We start from the raw sequence: 21,358 nt of genomic DNA, 5'->3' as shown, positions 1-21,358 counted from the left end.
TTCCAAACATTTTGATGTTTAATGTCATCACCAAGAGACTGAAAATGTTACGTTGAGAAGTACATTTCTATGTTGTTTGGCTTCTAATCCTACATAATAATCTGTTGTGATGTTTGGAGGCCATTTTGATCGTCTGAATCACATTTTACAAATTGACGGTAATATATACACGCTTACAAAAGAAATGACCTGTGAAAACAACGTCTATCGCTCATTGAAGAATTTCCCAACCAAGACGTAGAGAAACAAGAACGAATCGGTTCAAATGAAGGAAAACAAAATGCAAATATCATAATAACAACCTACCAAATTTATGTGTATAAATTTTAGGCAGCTTCCTTGTTCGAGGAATGTATCCGTGAATATCCACACAAAGGAACAATATCCCATTCGTCTGCAGCTGTACAAAGAAACTTATTCGATGCCACGTGTCTCAGTAACAATCAAATATCTTAAAAGATAGATATCGTTTCGGGATATTATAACCCGTGTTCGTTTCTCAACTGATCACTTGGATTGTTTCAGGTGTTTTACATAGGTGTCAAGTCTCAATGGTCGGCTGAGAAAGCCCACGTGACAACTATTTTCATAACGTCCACAGTTCCTAAAAAAATCCATTGAGTGATAGATAACAATGATCAATCAATCAACGTATTATCAGTTAACCCTTTGAACAAAGTATGTTGTTTTTACATCGGCACTTCACGCCATGATATGAGTGTATTCCCTTTGTTTTAGTAAACCTAGACATGTAAACACTCACTCTTGACATATCCACTGCGCAAGATAACTGTGATTAATCAATCAACGTATTTCCTGTTAATCGTTTGATGACCAGGAACGATCCGTTGATATACAAAAAAAGTAAATGAACTGATCATTTATCTCTTGCTTGGCTGCCACGTGCATATTACATAACACACATTTCACCTCACTTCAAACCTGGATTTAGATTGAATAATTACCCCAGACACAATGAATGCCAAATGGGAACCTTTGTCATGTAATCTTAGTGGTGCTACCACTAATTGTACCTGTAATAAATTCATTAACTGAGCATCAAGTGAATGACGACAAATACACAAGTGTAGGGTTATACCAGAAAACGTGTATGACAACAAGGGAATAGTAATCGTATTATCGACGCAAGCCGAAATCCGAACATGCTTTCACTGCATGGATACTTTTTTTTAGTATTAAACTATAACCATCTGGGGTATTTCCAAATGACGACATCCGATGAGCTCTGCTGTTCTTTTTGTCTGTTTTTTTAGGCTGAAGAAATTAATTAACATGCACCCTTTGTCGAAATCTTTATAGATCACAGTTAACCAATCAGTGTTTATGCAAAAATGCGTAAAACAAATATTGCCAAGTTTATTTAGCTGTCCTTGCAGACGGTAGCCCAGTCTCTGGTCACGCTCAGTTGCGTTGCGTATCATCCGGGTACTCACGGGGGAAAAAACAATAACAAAGGCAACAACCAATCCGGGGAATTGCGTTAGATCAGTGCCCCTTTAATATTAGTTTCGAGACCTGCTGCGCAAACACACTTTTTGTTTCTTCAACAGACAGTTGCCAAGAATGGCCTCTGTTTAGGGTATAAGTGGCATATTTCGTTATTACTACGAATGTATGAGAAATTAAAATTTATTTTAGGTCCGAAATTATCCTGCATATGTTATTGTAAACGATAAGTGATGAATTGATATGATTGAAATATATGTACTCGCTCGGTAGGACAAGTCTTTCTTCGCTTCATTCTCACCCTGCGCTTGCCGCCTCTCATCAATACGAGCAAACGAGTGAATTTTTGGAGCCCTGATTCTTTTATGATCAAATCCTGGACCAATTCCCTACCATATTTTCTTTTTGAGTCTGATTCAGATAGCCTGTCCAATCAGATTACTCCCAGAAACGAGAGATAGACTTAAACTCGTGCGACAATCTCATTTAAATCAGATCTTAGTTCTCGCTACCACTAAACAAAGATCTTAAGACATCCCAATACGGGTCACGTCAGACAGACCTTGCGCGAACTTTGACCGACCAATGGAATGACCAATCAGAAGGCAGCTTTCTCATGCTTTACACTAATTTCAAATTGACGACTACGCATCTAAACATATTTTGACAAATTCTCGATTACAAATTTGAAACCTGAACAAAAGAACATTCTGGAATGGCTAATAGATGGTCTAGATTGTATGGATACAGTCGTTAAACCCGTAACTATCGTTCGGAATAAAGTTTTCGAGGTTGCATGATTAGAAATCACATTCCGACTGTCACTTTCATAATCTAGCTCTGATTGGTCGGATGAAAGGTCGTTCTGACGTGACCCCGAATGGGATGTCTTGAGATCTTTGTTTAGCGGTAGCGAGAACCAAAGTCTGGTTTTAATGAGATTGACTCGCAACAACAAACATAATGGTGAGGTGGTTGTATTTCAGGTACATTGTGTGCAAGTGGAAGAAGGGCGACATTGAGCCTATCCTGCAGTACATGAGAAACATCAACCAGGATCTGTGTGTCTACATGGGCGCCACATCCAAACAGGATGTCAATGAAATTGTCCCCCTTGAAACGCTTACCGGAAATGAGGAATTCTTCAACTACATCTTCAAATCGAATGATCTGTAAGACATTTGACGTAGAGACTGTTTAGATAATGGCTCTCCTCTGCCTAAAACAGAGGGCACGAACCAGTCTTCATAGGATGCTCTAGGTGAATCACACTATGATAAGGTCTCGAACCATACAGACAATTCAATGCATATCCTGAAATGTACAGATATTTGAAGGATGTTTTAGTGTCATAATTTTACAATTTTGTCATCAAGGGTACATTATGTTTTTGAGGGGGCATGGGTGGCCCAGTCGTCTAAGGCGCCGCAATTCGCTGTACAGAGTTGCGTCCCTTGGGCATGCCAGAAACCTATGATTGTGGGTTCGAATCCCGGTTCTCCCCGATTATGTTTCTAGGTTTGTCAGCACCATACCCGTGCTCGTGGGTTTCACCAAAGTGGTAAACGTCTGAGACTTGCATCACTATGGGCTTTCCTCCCACATTAAGCTGACACGCCGCGATATAACTGGAATACTTTTAAAAGCGGCGTTAAACCCAACTCACTCACTCAGTCAATTATGTTTTTGAAGGTGTATGTTGTTGATGGAGCGTTACATGGCAATTGAGACAATTGTTTAGTCCTTATTCTTTGAAAAACTTAAAAGTACCCCTTGTAGTCTACATTATCATTAAGTTTTTGTTTAAGCATGTACAGATAATATATTCTTGTAAACAACAGATTAGGACGGAACCAAATAATTGGTCTCAAGAAAATCCAAGTGTTTGCTCAAAATGTGTGAGTATATTAGTTTGTTTTTTGTTGTTTACATCACATTCAGCAATATTCCAGCCATATGACGGCGGTCTGTAAATAATCGATCCTTGGCGAGACAATCCAGTGATTGACATCATGAGCATGAATCTATACAATTGGGATCGATGACATGCATCAACCAAGTAAATATATCCTATAAATTACTATGATTAATAATTATTCACTGTGTGTCATGGTGCTCTAATGGCGTGGATCGGTCCTCATGTTTTTACTCGTCAGTATCAACAGTGATAAACCTACCTAAGGAGAGGACTTTTTCTTTATCAATTACGAAAACATTTCTCAGAAATTCATTGTAGGTGATGGAATGTTTACTTTCAGTCAGGTGAGCTAATATCCTGTTTGACCGGTGTCCATCTTTATAGCCATTGTTATGGCCGCCGCAGCAGTTTTATTGAAAAATCTGATCAGACATTTCTGATCATAACGTACTGTAAAACTCTTAAATTATCACAAAATGCAGCTTTCTTCTCTGTTAACATCTGTGAAACAAATTTGTAAAACATTAGTTTTTGTCAAAAGTATATTTTTTTTAATTTAACATGTTTTTAAGTCGGTCGATTTCGTACGCTAAATCATAAAAAATATTGTAAAATCGGTGTACAATTAAATGAAGAAAGTGTGGCTGAGCATGTGTTGTGTGTTGCAGGGATCTGTATGAGGAAAGACAAGCTGATGTCCGAGCTGACTGTCTCAGAAGGTGGCAGGTGAGGATCATCTTCCCGAGGCAAGAGAGTTAACTGACTATAAAAGTCCAGTTTCCACCCTTGCTGAACTAGGCTGGTATTATGGAGTTACATTTTGGCTGGACTAACAAGTCTATGCATAGTCCAATCAAAATCGCACAACAAAATCAAAATCCGGTTCGTAAACTGTCATGCAGATTTCGGTCAATTGCAGAATTTGCAAAGCATGTGCACTGTCAACTCGTTGTCAACAGATATTTTCACAATCTTTTCATGTTTTTAATCATAAAACGGGTCTTACATTGCGAAGTGCATCAAATCATGTGAGCACCTTGATTAAAAACGCGAAAAGATTTAGAATATATCCGTTGACAACGCGTTAGCGGTACACATGCTTGGCAAATCCTACAGTCGACCGAAATCTGCATGACACTCTACCAAAATCTGCATGACACTCTACGAACCGGATTTTGATTTCGGTGCGCAAATACAGCGTATCGAAGGTTTTTATGTCTTTTTACACGTAAAGTGTGTAAAAATATGAACAAAACAGACTATTGTGAAACTGAGCATAACCAGGTGGTAGTAGATCAAGGTGAATGTCCAAGACCTATGACACCTTGACGAGAGGTGAAAACAGGTGCTTGAAACCCACATGCATGTGATTTGTCAGTGGCATTGTGGGATAGTGAATCATCGTCAAAATATCAGAACGTAAAAGTAACATATTCCCGTCTCAAACAACAACTTACATGTCATTATTATTATTATGTACATAAACATAGCTGTTCTTTTTATTGTTGTTTTGATAACTTTTTTCCAGGCTAATTTGCATAATGCCTATAGCCTGTTTCTGCCATGTCAATTTGGACTTCGTTTTATTTTTGAATGTTGAAAGTGACTACAAATTACCTCCTGTAAAGCACATTTTGTATTGAGCACTGAGATAAAACTAGCAAATCCAGACTAGTACTTTTCCAGTTGTTTTGTTATTTCGTATTTACATCTACGTAATGCTTTGTGTCGATTATTAAATCCAGCAAAACAGGTTTTTTTTCATTTCCATGAGTACTTTAGTACCTTTAGCAAGTCAGTCCTGTCTAACATAGATGGAGTTCAATCTTGTTTATCTTGAGGTATGTCAAATATGTCTGAACACCCCGATATCTTCGTCTGACTTGAGGAACAATCAACTGCCTGTTACATCAGTGTTCCCGTCTACCGGTAATTACCAGCTTTTTACCAGTAAAATTAGGCTTTAACCGGTAATTCATGTGACTGCCAGTCCCTGTGGAACGGCAAATAAAGTACCTTATGAATCTTTGTTGTTGAACAAAACATGGGGGATATTCATATAAGTATATTTTTGTGTCTATTTTTATTGCAAGAAAATAACATGCTGCTTTGCTTCAAGGTTAAATATCCATTTGTAGGGACTTTGTTTCAAAATATTTTTAAAAAAGTAGAAAATTGACACAGAATGATATATAGATTAAATTATGTTAGGGCCGGTTGGGTAGCCTAGTGGTAAGCGTTGGCTCGTCACGCCGAAAACCCGGGTTCCATTCCCGACATGGGTACAATGTGTGAAGCCTTGGTGTCCCCTGCCGTGATATTGCTGGAATATTCCTAAAAGCAGGCGTAAAATCAAACTCACTCACTAATTATGGTACTTCAGAGATGACATCTTTGCACTGAACATGATGTGGAAAGAATTAAAACCAGGTAATTTTCATACATTTATTTATTTGTTGAAAGTTGGGACTGGCAAAAATTAGAATGGGGACTGGTAATTTTTAGAGCTGCCAGTCCACTAGAACAGGCAGTTTCAAAATCCAGCAGGAACACTCGAGAGTACCCTTCATGTTGACATCCTGTTGGCAGGTTCCAGATGAAGTAAGGAAGGCTCCTCCTCGGGCTGATCCATCCCGGAAGTTTACTGAGCTGATCGGTGTAAGTAGTCCCCTCTGTACTGTCGGGGAAACAGTTACAGCTCACGGCTGTGTGTGCACTCCGTCCCTTTACTTACATATGGCCAGTATGTGGTTTTGTATAGGATGCTAATAAGGAAAGCCTTTTACAAGTCACAGGCATCATGTGATCCCGATCCTGTGCATAAACCGTATTCCATTGCCGTAAGATTGATGTCAGGCACATGGTGTATAGTCTGGAAGGTAATTTAAGGTACCGACGGTTACTACAATATCTGAAAAACTATCGGACCGAAAGGTTGCACGGGAATCACACATGCACGAATATGGTGTTAGCGTTGGGCGTCTCAACGTGCGTGATTCCCGTGTAACCTTTCAGGTTGAGTTGATTGGTTCAACTGTGTCCTATGGCCCTGTGATGGAGGGGTAGGATTATGCAGATGGCTGTTACAATGAATGCTCGTTCCACCCATGACGAACAGGTCTGGTTGTTGATGAAATATAGTGATAGCCTAATAGACAGATTTTTTATTCATGCACCGATTGTCTTTAAATGTAATATCCAGTTATGACTGTTTAATAATCTCATACCAACTTTGACGGGAGTAGGTCCAATAGTTTTTCAGATATTGTAGTAAACGTTGGTACCTTAAATTACCTTCCAGACTATACATGCGTACATGTTGTCAGTGGAGAAATCGTGTTGTTTGTGTTATGTGAGGACTTCCTCGATGTGAGGACTTCCCTAGCTTCCCTCTCGCTGGATGCTGGAACCAGGCTTGACTGGAGTTTTTGGTTGAAACTAGCGACTATAAAGCACCGCAGCCCTGTGTATTAACAGTTGATGAGTGAAACAGTGTACGCCAGAACATGAAATACTGACCGACCTAGAATGATACAGACTTGTACATACATATGAATGTACGTGCACACACACACGCACACGCAAATGATGTGTTCTGATGAATTCTGATAATTGAAGTGAGAAGTTTGTCAAATATTTTTCAAAGCACAGTCTGGAATGGAAGTCGCCAGTTTGAAACTAGTGCCTTATAGTTCGAGAGAATTGCTTTCTGATTGGCTGATGTCAAGTTCTTGTTCGTCATTTCATTGGTTGGTCAAAGTTTGCAAGAGGTCGTTCTCAGATCTTTGCTTAGTGGTAGCAAGCACTAAGATCTGATTTCAGTGAGATGGAGGACAATGATGTCCTCGATTGCTCATGACGTCACACATTGTTAACATTACAACATCAATCTACAGGTTGAAGTGGGTGAAGTTTCTTTGTAGTGTTTATATTTTGTATGTTTTCCTCTTTTTTTAGAAGACAATGAGTAAGTTGTAGAATGACCTTCTTGAAACCCAGAATCACAAATTATTGGAGCCGTGTGAATGTGTTATGTAATTCCCTTGCCAAAGGATCGGTGCATCCTTCACCAATATCCCATAATTCCTTATGGTTCTTTGGTTGTTCACAAATCGGGGGCACACTTGGTCCAGTCGTCAAAGGCACCACAATTCGCTGTGCAGAGTTGCCTCCCTTGGTCACACCAGGAACCTATCATTGTGGATTTGAATCCCGGTTTGTTCTGATTATGTTTCTAGGTTTGTCAGCACCATACCCGTGCTCGTGGGTTTCACCAAAATGGTAAACGTCTGAGACCTGCATCACTTCGGGCTTTCCTCTCACATTAAGCTGACACGCCGTGATATGACTTGAATACTGTTACAAGCAGTGTTAAAACCAACTCACTCACCCACCCACTTTTGACAAAATCTTGCTTTGTTCTCAGGATGAAAGTAAAGATTACTACGAGCATGCGCCCACCCTCCTGACACATGAAACTCTGTCAAACGTCAAGAGTGTCTACGACTACATGTGTGCTGTCATGGGAGAAGGACATCGCTTCTATATTCTCGGGCTTGGGGTATGTCAGATCCTACATGGCTAATTCTGTTTACAAATCATTTTTTGCTTTGTAATTTTTGTTTTTGTTGTTGTTTAACACCGCGCTCAGCAATATTCCAGCTATATGATGGCGGTCTGTAAATAACGTTTGGACCAGACAATCCAGTGATTGACATCATAAGCATCAATCCATGCAATTGCGATACGATGACATGTACAACCAATTCAGCGAGCCTGACCACACGATCCCGTTAGTCGCCTCTTATGACAAGCATAGTCGCCTTTTACGGCAAGCTTGGGTTGCTGAAGACCTTCACCTGTCTCTTTTTTTGCAGGGGGCACGGGTGGCCCAGTTGCAATTCGCTGTGCAGAGTTGCGTCCCTTGTGCACGCCAGAAACCTATGATTGTTGGTTCGAATCCCGGTTCGCCCTAATTATGTTTCTAGGTTTGTCAGCACCATACCCGTGCTCATGGGTTTCACCGAAGTGGTAAACGTTTGAGACCTGCATCACTTCGGGCTTTCCACCCACATTAAGATGACACACCGTGATATAACTGGGATAATGTTAAAAGCGGCGTTTAACCCAACTCACTCACATTTTATGCAATAGTTATTTTGAATTGCTATCAAAAACAAATCAGATGAGATTTTAATATGACCCAATTGTTGCAGAAGGTGACTGAAATGGATGGGATTGTCAGGCTCCATGTGGATGATGGCACACCATGTCCTCATGCTTTAGCCTGGATCGATGCTCATGATATCAATCACCTGATTGTCTGGTCCAGACTCTATTTTTTACAGACCGTCGTCATATAGCTGGAATATTGCTGAGTGCGGCGTTAAACAACAATATGCTTTATGTCATTGGTTTGACTTGATTATTGCAGGTCGCTGGAATCTTGCAATGTTCATTGCACATTAAATAGTAATATATCAATTTGATATTTGCAAGAAAAATTCCATAAGTATTAGGGCTGGAACGGGTAACTCGGGTACTCGGGTCGGATGGGTACTCAGTAGGACCCGGGTACCCACAGGACTACCTGGACCCGTGGTTAGTCGCGTAATATATAGTTTAATGACAAAAATTATCTAGAACTCTATGGTTACACTACACATGCTACAAGTCACTAATGTTCGCATTTCTTTCTGACTATGGACCCATTCCTTCTGACTTCTCATATGGTTAAATAAAGATATAACTTAAGTCAACTTCAGTGTTTGCATGACCAGATTGTTTAATACATGTATCTAAATATGTTTTGCAAGTGCTGTGGTAAAAAAAATTCCCAATCGGACATTTTGCATCTCTTGAGACCTACAGTGGGTACCCGGGTAGGGTCAGGTAATAGGGGGGTGGGTACCCGGGTTGTAAATTTGGACTCGTCCCAGCCCTAATAAGTATGAATTCATTAAAATCCCAACTGAATCTAAACTTATCATGACCAGGCTGTGATATATGCTTCAAGAAATACTCTTCACGTTTAGAAAGCCCATGTATTCAAGTGGGACGGAAGGGGGAAGTGTCGCTGGACCAAACTGGAGGAGAACCTGAGGCTGGAGTTGCCCCCGGATACCTTGCTGGAGGTCGAGGATGTTCAAGAACTCAAGGGGGAGGTAACTCAATTTTTCATTCTTCAAAACGATAACTAAAGTTTGTTTGTTTGTTTGATGTTTAACGGTGCACTCAGCAATATTCCAGCTATATGACGGCAGTCTGTAAATAATCAAGTCTGGACCAGACAATCCAGTGATTGACATTATGAGCATCGATCCACGCAATTGGGATCGATGACATGCATCAACCAAGTCAGGGAGCCTGACCACCCGTTAGTCGCCTCTTACAACAAGCATAGTCGCCTTTTACGGCAAGCATAGTCGCCTTTTACGGCAAGCATAGTCATATAAAGTTAACCAAAGAGTGGTGAATATCCTGATGAATACTTCTCAATTCTTATTACTGTTTATTTTAGGGCCGTGGCCAGAGACGTCAACGGACAATACGTGCTATAGATGCCCTGTTTTTGTGTGGGATCGATGTCCGAAATAAACACTACAAGGAGAGGTAAGTTGTGCCCATGATAAAAGACTCATTGATGTACTGGTGCATGTTCAAGAAGGACCAACAAGTTTATTCAAGCTACATTCTAACCCCCTAATCTCGAACCCTGTTATCTCAAATTTACCGATATCCCTATTCTCCAGCCTTGCTACATAAGTACATATATATTTGTCTGTTTATCTTGAATTCAAGATAAAAATAAAAAAACGCAAGCTCGAAACTCGGTCCAAACTGTGACTTTACTATCAACTGTGTCTCATTCTGTAAGCAATCTATCTGCTAAGACTGTTTGAATTGAATTCACAGACACTAGTGAGCCCAACTGTGTCTCATTCTGTCAGCAATCTATCTGCTAAGACTATTGGAATTGAATTCACAGGCACTAGTGAGCCCAACTGTGTCTCATTCTGTCAGCAATCTATCTGCTAAGACTGTTTGAATTGAATTCACAGGCACTAGTGAGCCCAACTGTGTCTCATTCTGTCAGCAATCTATGTGCTAAGACTATTGGAATTGAATTCACAGGCACTAGTGAGCCCAACTGTGTCTCATTCTGTAAGCAATCTATGTGCTAAGACTGTTGGAATTGAATTCACAGACACTAGTGAGACCAACTGTGTCTCATTCTGTCAGCAGTCTATCTGCTAAGACTGTTGGAATTGAATTCACAGACACTAGTGAGACCAACTGTGTCTCATTCTGTCAGCAATCTATCTGCTAAGACTGTTGTAATTGAATTCACAGACACTAGTGAGACCAACTGTGTCTTTCTGTCAGCTATCTATCTGCTAAGAGTATTGGAATTGAATTCACAGACACTAGTGAGACCAACTGTGTCTCATTCTGTCAGCTATCTATCTGGTAAGAGTATTGGAATTGAATTCACAGACACTAGTGAGACCAACTGTGTCTCATTCTGCTCACTGTTGGCTCATGTGCATGGGAGAAATGATACAAATCGTGTTGTCAGTAGGCGTGTTTAATTCCCAACAAGACACAGAATGTGATGAAACCTCAAATAGGACTGACACTAAAGAAATCTAAACGTTTTCTTTGTAGATTTGAAAAGTTACAGAAATTTGTGAAAGCAATACGGAAGCGGACCCGTTCAGATTTAGCACCAGTCACAGTTCCCACAGTCTTCAAGCTTGAAGACATTGAACACATATTTGACAGGTAGGGAGATCTGGCTGCCTGCCATTCTACACTCAAGGTTCCATATGTATGGTCTTGTCCAAATAGTCCAAGGTGGTTAGAGGACAATGAAGTACAGGGGTTGATTTAACTGCTGGCCCATTGGTCCGTGGCCAGTGAAACTTACACAGGGCTTGCTGAAATGTAAAGTAGATGGCCCGTCTGGCTAGTAAAAATTTCACCCCTTCTCCGTGATTGCTTTAATTTTTTAATTGGATTGAAAATATTTAGGGGATGAGGTCGTGTGAATGGTTAACTCAAAAGAAAGATATATTTCGATCATCTTGTTAGAATGACATTTCATAATGTTGTGTACAACATCTATATTGGCTCATAAATCACCACGAAATGAGGCAAATGGAAGCCAAGATTTAACCTCAGAGCACAGGAAAAAGTGTTTTAGTGGTGAGGAGTTATTAAACTTTCAGAGCCCCGCTAGGTGGCTATGCGACCTCAGGTTCGGCCATTTTGTGACCTCCACCATTCGGTTGTAACCCAGTTTGGAGAAGGGCCAGTAACTTTTAGAAAGAGCAAGCACTGTTGGCTACATGCAAATTTGTTGTTATATCTACCTCCTAAGAGGGGCACGGGTGGCTCAGTCGTCTAAGGCGCCGCGATTCGCTGTGCAGAGTTGCGTCCCTTGGGCATGCCAGAAACCTATGATTGTGGGTTCGAACCCCGGTTCGCCCCGATTATGTTTCTAGGTTTGTCAGCACCATACCCGTGCTCGTGGGTTTCACTGAAGTAGTAAACGTCTTAGACCTGCATTACTTCCGGCTTTCCTCCCACATTAAGCTGGCACGCCGTGATATAACTGGAATACTGTTAAAAGCGGCGTTAAACCCACTCACTCACTCTAACCCTGAAGTCCAGTAGCAAACAGATCCTTTGGGACCCCAATGAATTTAATGATGGATGAGTGATGACAGCATAGATTGTTGTTTGTTTAGTCCAATACGTGACTTGTGTACAAGTTGCTGTGATATTGCTGGAATATTGCTATCAAAAGGCGGTGTAAAACCATATTCACTCAGTACTGACTGCACGGACTATGCAGATCCATGGGTTTAGTTGTCAGGTAGTGAAGTGTGTCTGGCACTAGTTCAGCTGCTGTGTGTGTCTGTGTTCAGGCTCGAGATGAAGATTGTGAAGGGATGTGCCGGGAAGCCGCGCTTATGCTACTGTACGGAGGACGGCAACTACTTCCACCCCCATGGCATCTACTTCATCAAGACGGTCAAAGGTCAGCTTAGTGTAGATGAACTTTAGGTTGTTAAGGGGTTCCCATTAGATTTAAAACCCGTGAAGATCTGGGTTAGAATACCTCTTCAGCAACCCATGCTTGCCGTAAAAGGCGACTATGCTTGTTGTAAGAGGCGACTAACGGGATCGGGTGGTCAGACTTGCTGACTTGGTTGATGCATGTCTTCGATCCGAATTACGTGGATCGATGCTCATGATATCAATCACTGTATTGTCTGGTCCAGACTCGCTTATTTACAGACTGCCATCATATAGCTGGAATATTGCTGAGTGCGGCGTTCAACAACCAACCAACCAACCAACCAACCAACCATTAGATTTAATCTAGATTTGATTTGAATGTCATCAGATACTTCGAAATTCCTTTGTTTCTGACAACTGTCATATATAAATGTTTTCATCTCTCAAGATGTGCACAAGGTTCTTGTCAAAAATAACTGGTGAATATCTACCAGTTTTTAACCATGCAAGTCAGCTGAGGACTTGTGACTGATGGCCTCTGAGTCTATAGTCCTACTTTGGTGGCTTGAGTTAAAGCTCTTCAGGTTATGTGTAGATGGACTATCAAAGTTGATGGTATCTAGGAGCAGACAAGCTTCATCAAGTCTTTGATAGTCATTTTGAAGTGGATAACAACGTCTTTCTTTGAACACAATGCCATTTAGAAAGTGGTCTAATGTAAGAAATGTATTTGGGATAACACTTTCTTAGTAAAGTAGAGATTGTAGTATCGAATCCAATCTGCAAGAGTGAGGCACCTAATCACCAGCACACAAAGTCAGCGGTCTCATTAAAATCAGATCTTAGTTCTCACTATCACTAAACAAAGATCTGAGGACATCCCTTTACGGGTCACGTCAGAACAACCTTTCATCCAGCCAATGAGATTGTCGCTTACCAGATCATGAAAGTGACAGTCGGAATGTGTTTTCTAATCATGCAACCATGAAATATTTAACAGAGGGTATTCCGAACGACGGTACGGGTTTTATGATTATATCCATACAATCTAGGCCATCTATATGCCATTCCAGAATGTTCTTATCAGTTTTATTTTTTTTAATCGAGAATACGTCAAAATATGTTTCGAAGCATAATCCCCAGTTTGAAACCAGTGTCGCAAAGCTTGAGAAAGCAGCCTTCTGATTGGCTCATGTTGGTTTCTTGTCAGTCATTTCATTGGTATGTCAAAATTCAGGAAAGGTCGTTCTGACGTTACCCGTAATGGGATGTCCTCAGATCGTTGTTTAGCGGTGGCGAAAACAAAGATCTGATTTTAATGAGATTGACAAAGTCAGCGGTATAACTCACTCAGCCACCGTGGCTTCCACAAAAATGACAGTCCGACAACTGGTGTCTAGAACACGGACCATCGAATCCCGGATGGGACTCAACTGACAACTTCTTTCTTGTTTTTAATTCTTGCCCTTTCATCAGGTGAATGAAGGTGCAAGAAGTCGCCCTCCAATTAAAGCTGACACACTTCTATAGAGATATGATTAAGCTCATTCACTCACTCACTGTATTGTGGGGGGCACGGGTGGCTCAGTCGTCTAAGGCGCCACAATTCGCTGTGCAGAGTTGCGTCCCTTGGGCATGCCAGAAACCTATGTGGGTTCAAATCCCGGTTCGCCCTGAATAGATTTCTAGGTTTGTCAGAACATACCCGTGCTCGTGGGTTTCACCGAAGTGGTAAACGTCTTAGACCTGCATTACTTCGGGCTTTCCTCCCACATAAGCTGACATGCCGTGATATAACTGGAATACTGTTAAAAGCGGCGTTAAACCCAACTCATTCACTCACTCTATTGTGGTTGTGTGTCAGATCCGTGGATGATGGCGCTAAGTCGGTCTGCCAACAGGAAGTACTGGTACAACACAGCCAACAGAGAGTCATCGTTCGAGTGCCGACTAGATTGTATCGCATCTGTCAGGTTGGTAATCTACATCTTTCTCACTTGTTTAAGGCCAAACCTTGTTTGTAGTTGTGTTTTCAGATCTTTGTAAACCAATTGGGTGGGTCGGTTGAAACATAAATGTGAAACAAATTTCTGGTGTTAAATAAGAAGTATATTTTCATATGATTCTGGTGGGTCAGTCAGTCTGGATCAGAGAACCCAGTGATTGATGTAAATAAGGACTGTTTCAACAACAAGCATAGGTTGCTATATACATATTTTAAGCAGAATCAGTCAGCTAAGGTGCTGCGATTCGCTGTGCAGAGGTGCGTCCCTTGGGCACGCCAGAAACCTATGATTGTAGGTTCAAATCCCGCTTCGCCCCGATTATGTTTCTAGGTTTGTCAGCACCATACCTATGCTTGTGGGTTTCACCGAAGTAGTAAACATCTGAGACCTGCATCACTTCGGGCTTTCCTCCCACATTAAGCTGACATGCTGTGATATAACTGTAATACTGTTAAAAAAACAGTGTTAAACCCAACTCACTCACTCGCTCACAGTGCTGATAAGAGAGTGTTCATGGTCAGAAAATTTTGTTCACAATATGATAAAAAAAAATTAAACATGTTAAAACAGAACAGCAAACAATTTATATTTTTGAGCTTACTGTCCACTGCTTTAGCCCATAACTAACTACTGTACATTCCTCCAATCAGAGACTGTAAGATGAACAGCCTCCAGTGGCTGTGGGAGAAGGGGGTGAAAGTGCACGACAGTCAAGAGGAACGAAACCCTGACAAGCTGTCCCGAGATGACGTCATGAACCACATTGTGAGACTGATGAAATGAGAGTCACAAAGTGACAACAGGACAGGACATGCTGAGATGTAGCTCCGGTCGATGACCACCATGGTGACAGGTGCTTGTCAATCTCCAATACCGCAGAGGGTGACATCAGACGACACGATCTGATAGCGACTTGCTGGTTTTCCTCAGTCGAGTTGTGAATTCTGGAGGATGTCTGATGAAAAGATCTGTGATCAGGATCTGTGTGAGCATCTGTGATCTGTGATCAGGGTCTCTGTGAGCATCTGTGATCTGATCTGAAATCGAAAGATGTGTGATCAGCTGGTTGCAATCAAAGGAAGGCACTTTCGTTTTGTTAATGGAGGTCAGTTGTCCTTGTTTTCAACAGGTTCCATTCATCTTCATCTCAGTTTGAGAACACCCTGTGACAGCCATCTTGTTTTGCCCAGATCACCCATGTTGCCACGGAGACGGTGTGTTTGATTCAGAGGGGTCCATAATGAGTGGCTTTAGTCAAGTAAATCATACGACATCATAAAATTATGAACCTTATACTTGTCAAGTGGTCGAAATTAAGGGGGGTCCTGAGGTCTCCTAAGGCATTTGAATCGAGACCCCCTAAAGTTTCAACTCTTTACGATAGCATCCTGACATGGACCCCTTGACTTTCATGCTTGATTTTGAACACCAAATAATGTTCATGCCTTATGAATTTACCAAAATCTGCTTTAGATATACTTTAGAGTTATAGTTTGTTTGTTACGTTGTAATGCTATGTTGTTTTTGGCAGTTGCCTTCAGAATAATTGGAATGCATCAACAATGTTTAACAGTGACAAAAAAAGACAGCAAAAATATTCCAAAATACAGTCAAGTCCTGTTAATCCGACATGGTTGGTTGCATATGATTATGTCAGATTAACAAGTATGCTAGATAAACGAACTTAGGTAGTATCAACGTTTGTGATCGAAAATCGGACAACTACACGATAGATAACGATACAAACACGTAAAAAAAAATATATAAAAAATATTCATTTTGTTATGTTGCATTGTTAGCGGAATATGTTCATCTCTGCATCTCTCTTTCGGTAATTCATTGCAAATCAGGTGTCTCGGAGTTGGAGTGCGAGACTGTCGGATTAATGAGTCTAAATATCACTGATTTAATCGGTTCCCATCATTAGTGTCTGATTAACGAGACTTGACTGTAGGTTGATTGTTGACAGGAATTAAGTTTGATGTGTACATGTTGATCAAACAATTTGAGCATCACAATGATTGACTCCTGATGACCGTGTATTGATGACAAGTTATTACATCAGTAGTTTTGGCCAATAAAGTAATTATTATATTTTCGTCCAAAATTATGAGTCACAAGAGATATATTTTTAGTGAATTGTGTTTATAATGTTTAACATTGTTTAAGTCACCATGATGTTCCTATGATACAGATCTCTGACATCAGTTGAACAGGATGCCAAGATTGACAATTTGGCCATTTCCTAGCTTGTATATATCAGGTTTAAAGGCATTAGCTCAGATTTCGACTCTTACAAATTTACGTACATATCTTGAATGGAAATGCACACATTCAACAGATCATCTCAGATGTTTTTCTTATTTTGATGAAATAGCTAATGTTTGAGAAAGAAATACTGTGTCAGCTGAATATGTTTCAAGGCGGGATGTATTTTTGGGAGGGGGAATAATTATGGCAAACTGATTTGTTGATAGAGCTTACATTAGTAGGCCTTGGAAATGTATGTTCAGTCCGTCTGATGGACTTTAAACAGAACGTGATTGAGCAAAGAGTTGTTCATATGTTGTCGTGATGGCTTCATGTACGTATGAAATATGTACATTTAGCATGTTTAATTTATGTAGAATAAAGATCATCCATTCAAGCATATACTTGCTACACAGACGTCAATGGTACTGTGTAATTTGTCTTTGACAGAATGGGAGTGAAAGGCTTTTTTTGAAAGGATTGTTGGGGTGCTTTTACCATGGTAACCGTATTTGACGTAATAAGCGCCCAGGGCGCTCTAAAAATTAGAAATAGGGGGCTCTTATTAGAATGTTTTTTGTTGAAAGATAAATTTCGTGGTTTATGCTGACAGCCTGAAATGTTTATGTACGACAGATATATTTTTCCAGAATCAAATGCCCATCATTGAGGGTGCATATAACACACGAGTGTGTATTATACACCAATAAATAAGTCTTGTGTACATTGATCAATCGGAAGGGGTGCTAATTGGGATTGTTCACTAGCCAATATCTCAGCAAAAGTCGACGTGGGGGCTTATTAGAGCGGGGCGCTTATTACGTCGAATACAGTACTCTAATTCCTGAATAACCGTCTTCATAATTAGACATGATATGTTATGTTTTCCTCCATGACGGGGGATCATCAGGACTGAGTCTTCTTTTTCCCTGTGCAGAGTTATGTCCCTTGGGCCTTTATTTCTCTTTCGAGTGTGGTTGGTTGGTTGGTTTGTTGTTTAACACCACACTCAGCAATATTCCAGCTATATGACTGTGGTTTTTTAATAATCGAGTCTTGACAGGACAAGCCAATGACTGATATCATGAGCATCGATCTACACAATTAAAATCGATGACATGCTTCAACCAAGTCAACGAGCCTGACCACCCGATCCCGTTAGTCACCTCTTATGACAAGCATAGTCACCTTTTTAAGGCAAGAATGGGTTGCTGAAGACGAAATGTTGGGTTTTCTTAGAAGACTAAGACTAGTTTTGCCAAAGTTTGTGTGTCAAGGCCAAGGGACGGGCACTCTTAATTTATGATGCATAATTCAGATAAGCCTGATCCATGTAGTGAAACATGAACTGTTATTTTAATGTTTGGTGAATAATCACTAAGGCTATGACGGTAACTCAACTACCTGATAACGGGTCTGGTATCAATCGACTTGAGTCAGTTTTCAAGGACTCAAGTAGGGGAGATAACTCTAAACGAAATTAGTTGACAAGGACAGATAACTCTTGTTAGCAGTACAATTGGCCATGGTAGGAAGACTAAGTGGAAGAGAAGCTTTTATCATGAAGCAGCTACAAGGACACTGCTCCGATACACAGAAAGTTCATCCAACTCAATGCTTCAGCATCTAGTGTGAAACATAAATCGATCTCAAATTGTCCCAGTCGAAGTACAATACAGCTTTGGTACATCTTAACGGAAACAGTGACAGTTCTAGTAATCACAAGATATTTTTGCGAATATGACATGTCATACAGATTTCTTTTCTTCATTTTTTTTATGAAAACCAGGTCAGTGGAACTTTGATGTACCATATTCGACATAATAATCGCCCAGGGCGCTCTCAAAATTGGAAATAGGGGCTCTTATTAGAATATTATTTTGGTGGGAAAAAAACAGAGTTGAAAGATAAATTTCGTGGTTTACGCTGACAGCCTGAAATGTTTATGTACAGATATATTCTTCCAGAATTTAATTGCCCTTGATTAAGTGTGCATATATTTAGGGTCCATGATATAACATGAGTATCATACACGAATAAATAAGTCTTGTGTACAGTGATCAATCGGAAGTGGTGCCAATTGGGATTGTTCGCTAGCCAATATATTAGCAAATATCGCCATAGGCGGTTATTAGAGCAGGGCGCTTATTACTTCGAATACGGTAACTGATATATTATGTCATTTTGCCTGCAGTGAAGTGGTGCAAGTCCCAGGTTCAACCTGACTGATTTTCCTGGTCTGTTGGCACTTTATGCCCATGCTTCTGTTTGATAGTATCACAGCCTCATCACTTGGTCTTTGCCTGCATATTAAGCTAAGAGGACATGCCGTGAAATAACAGACTTCTGTTCAACACAGCACAAAGTTACGCAGTCCTTGTCAATGCTTCTGTTGTCCGTGCTATAAATAGCGTTGATTACTTTTCCACAGTTGTTTATTAAATGGGCTAGTCTTGTGTTGTCAAACAAGAAAGAACTGTATTACCAGCTGATTACCATGATAAAATAGCCATAATTCTGTAAGGCAATAGCTTTGCGTTTTCTAGAGTGTATGCTGTCAACTAATTAAATCCTGTATTTGATCATCCTGTCCGTTAGTTAATAGTTTTACAGGTGTAGCATCAGATTTGGATTTGTTTCTAATGCCTGTGTGTTTTGCATTCTAACAGAAACATTTAATTGACACTCTCAATTCTTATAATATTTTTTTGATATTGTTTTCTGACGCCAAACACACCTCTAATCATGATGTAAAAGTGTGTGTACCTATTCATTTAAAGAACATTGTCATGAACTTAAATATTGCATATTAATCATATCATTTTGGAACCTTCATTTCATTCACATTTGAGATAATTATTGTCACCAATTACTATTGCCGGTTACCTTCTGGTGGAGCCCTACCGGTATGTTTTTTTTAAATCATCAAGTGAACAACTAGCGTCCTTTGTTTTACAAGTTGAAGGAAAAATAAACAGAGTACCAAAGAATCGTGTCACCTTGTCCTTTCCATATTCATTGGACCGCCTCCGTGGTCTAGAGGGCTAGCACTATTAATCGGTATCAGTCCGGACTAGAACCCCTCACCCCCCACCACACACACACACATGGACGCGACGTTAAACCCCATTTCACGTCACCCCCTCACCCATATTCATTGATCAGTGGAGGTCATAGGACCATTCCTTGCATAACAAGCTCAGGCTTTTTATGCTTTAAACAGATTCAGTGACCTCTGTTGAAGGTCAAGGGCTGGGACGAGTCCAGATTTACTAACCGGGTACTCACACCCCTATAACCCGACCCTACCCGGGTACCCACTGTTGGTTTCAAAAGTTGGGTACAAAATGTCCGATTGGGAACAGTTTGACCATGGCCCTGGCAAAATGTATTTAGATCAGTTGACTGAAGTTTTGTCTTTATTCAAACATTTAAGTCATGAAGAAATGCGAACATAAGTGACTTTGTGTAACCATATAGTTTTAGTGATTTTTTTGTCATGAAAAAATATATCACGTGACTAACCACGGGTCCGGTAGTCTTGTGGGTACCCGGGTCCTACTCAGTACCCACCCGGCCCCAGTATCCGAGTTACCCGTCCCAGCCCTAGTTGTTTGACACTTACTTATTAGTTTCACACAGATAACTTCTTGTCATGTCCTGAAAAATACTACTCCACCCTTGATAGGGATATTTCTATCTTCCCCAAATCCACAATACTGATTCTCATAACCTGTCAAGTGTATATTTAAATATATCTGACATAACTGATTATCCCTATCAAAACTTGAGTAGTGTATGTTGAAAATGGGCAAGAAATCTGTGAATTGTTGCCAATCTCTTTCTGACTGTCCATATTTCTAACGGGGACACGGGTGGCCCAGTCGTCTAAGGCGCCACGATTCGCTGTGAAGAGTTGCGTCCCCTGGGCACGCCAGAAACCTATGATTGTGGGTTCGAATCCCGGTTCGCCCCAATTATGTTTCTAGGTTTGTCAGCACCATACCCGTGTTCGTGGGTTTCACTGAAGTGGCATTCGTCACCACTCGCCCCTTTCCGTAACCTGCAAGAAGACTCGTCCCCCTATCGGTGAATGTTATCTGCGAAAATACGACAAACCAATCAGAATGCGCGTATGATTTCAAGTTCTTCGTCAAAGAATCCCTCAGAAAAAACTTTTGATTTTATACATGTCTTGCATCTAAAAATATACCCGAAACACAGTTAAATGTGTTCAATCATACTGTATAATTCCACATGTCCAGATGTGCTATAAATTGCATCTGGAATATATATAATATATGGGGGAATATATTTGAACAATTACGCAACGAGTTGACAATTGTTTTAGGTATGCCCGTTTGCGCTAAGACGGAACCCGGTCGCAAAAATGGCCATGAGAGGGGCAAGAGTCGCCATTCGGCGAATAAAACGAGTTGGTCACGAATGACCGAAGTGGTAAACGTCTGAAACCTGCATCACTTCGGGCGTTCCTCCCACATTAAGCTGACACGCCGCGATATGACTGGAATACTGATAAAAGAGGCGTTAAACCCAACTCACTCACTCACTTATATATATATGACATATGACAATACTCCCTCACCAAGTCAGGTTTTTTGGTATTTATTTTGTAGAACATGAAAGAGACATGGAATTATATAGACAACGACCCATGCTTGCTGTAAAA

The 21,358-nt window shown here is 40.6% G+C and overlaps 1 protein-coding gene across 1 annotated transcript in view; it reads left to right on the top strand.

Moving 5' to 3' along the window:
• The window catches only part of LOC139442563 (cap-specific mRNA (nucleoside-2'-O-)-methyltransferase 1-like), a 30,923-nt gene extending 15,508 nt beyond the window's left edge, over positions 1–15,415 (top strand). Inside the window, exons 12-22 of the mRNA XM_071223392.1 lie at positions 2,454–2,639; positions 3,309–3,365; positions 4,054–4,111; positions 5,975–6,043; positions 7,812–7,946; positions 9,421–9,549; positions 9,906–9,997; positions 11,054–11,170; positions 12,319–12,431; positions 14,277–14,385; positions 15,069–15,415. Coding sequence (XP_071079493.1) covers positions 2,454–2,639; positions 3,309–3,365; positions 4,054–4,111; positions 5,975–6,043; positions 7,812–7,946; positions 9,421–9,549; positions 9,906–9,997; positions 11,054–11,170; positions 12,319–12,431; positions 14,277–14,385; positions 15,069–15,201 — 1,198 coding nt within the window. The 3' untranslated portion in view covers positions 15,202–15,415. The remainder of the gene's footprint in view (positions 1–2,453; positions 2,640–3,308; positions 3,366–4,053; positions 4,112–5,974; positions 6,044–7,811; positions 7,947–9,420; positions 9,550–9,905; positions 9,998–11,053; positions 11,171–12,318; positions 12,432–14,276; positions 14,386–15,068) is intronic.
• Positions 15,416–21,358: the final 5,943 nt, after the last annotated feature.

The sequence above is a fragment of the Haliotis cracherodii genome, unplaced genomic scaffold (assembly GCF_022045235.1).
Source record: "Haliotis cracherodii isolate W230 unplaced genomic scaffold, xgHalCrac1.p SCAF_5, whole genome shotgun sequence".
Classification (NCBI taxonomy): domain Eukaryota; kingdom Metazoa; phylum Mollusca; class Gastropoda; order Lepetellida; family Haliotidae; genus Haliotis; species Haliotis cracherodii.
Note: the sequence above shows the minus strand (reverse complement) of the source record. Positions and strands in the feature narration are given on the sequence as shown.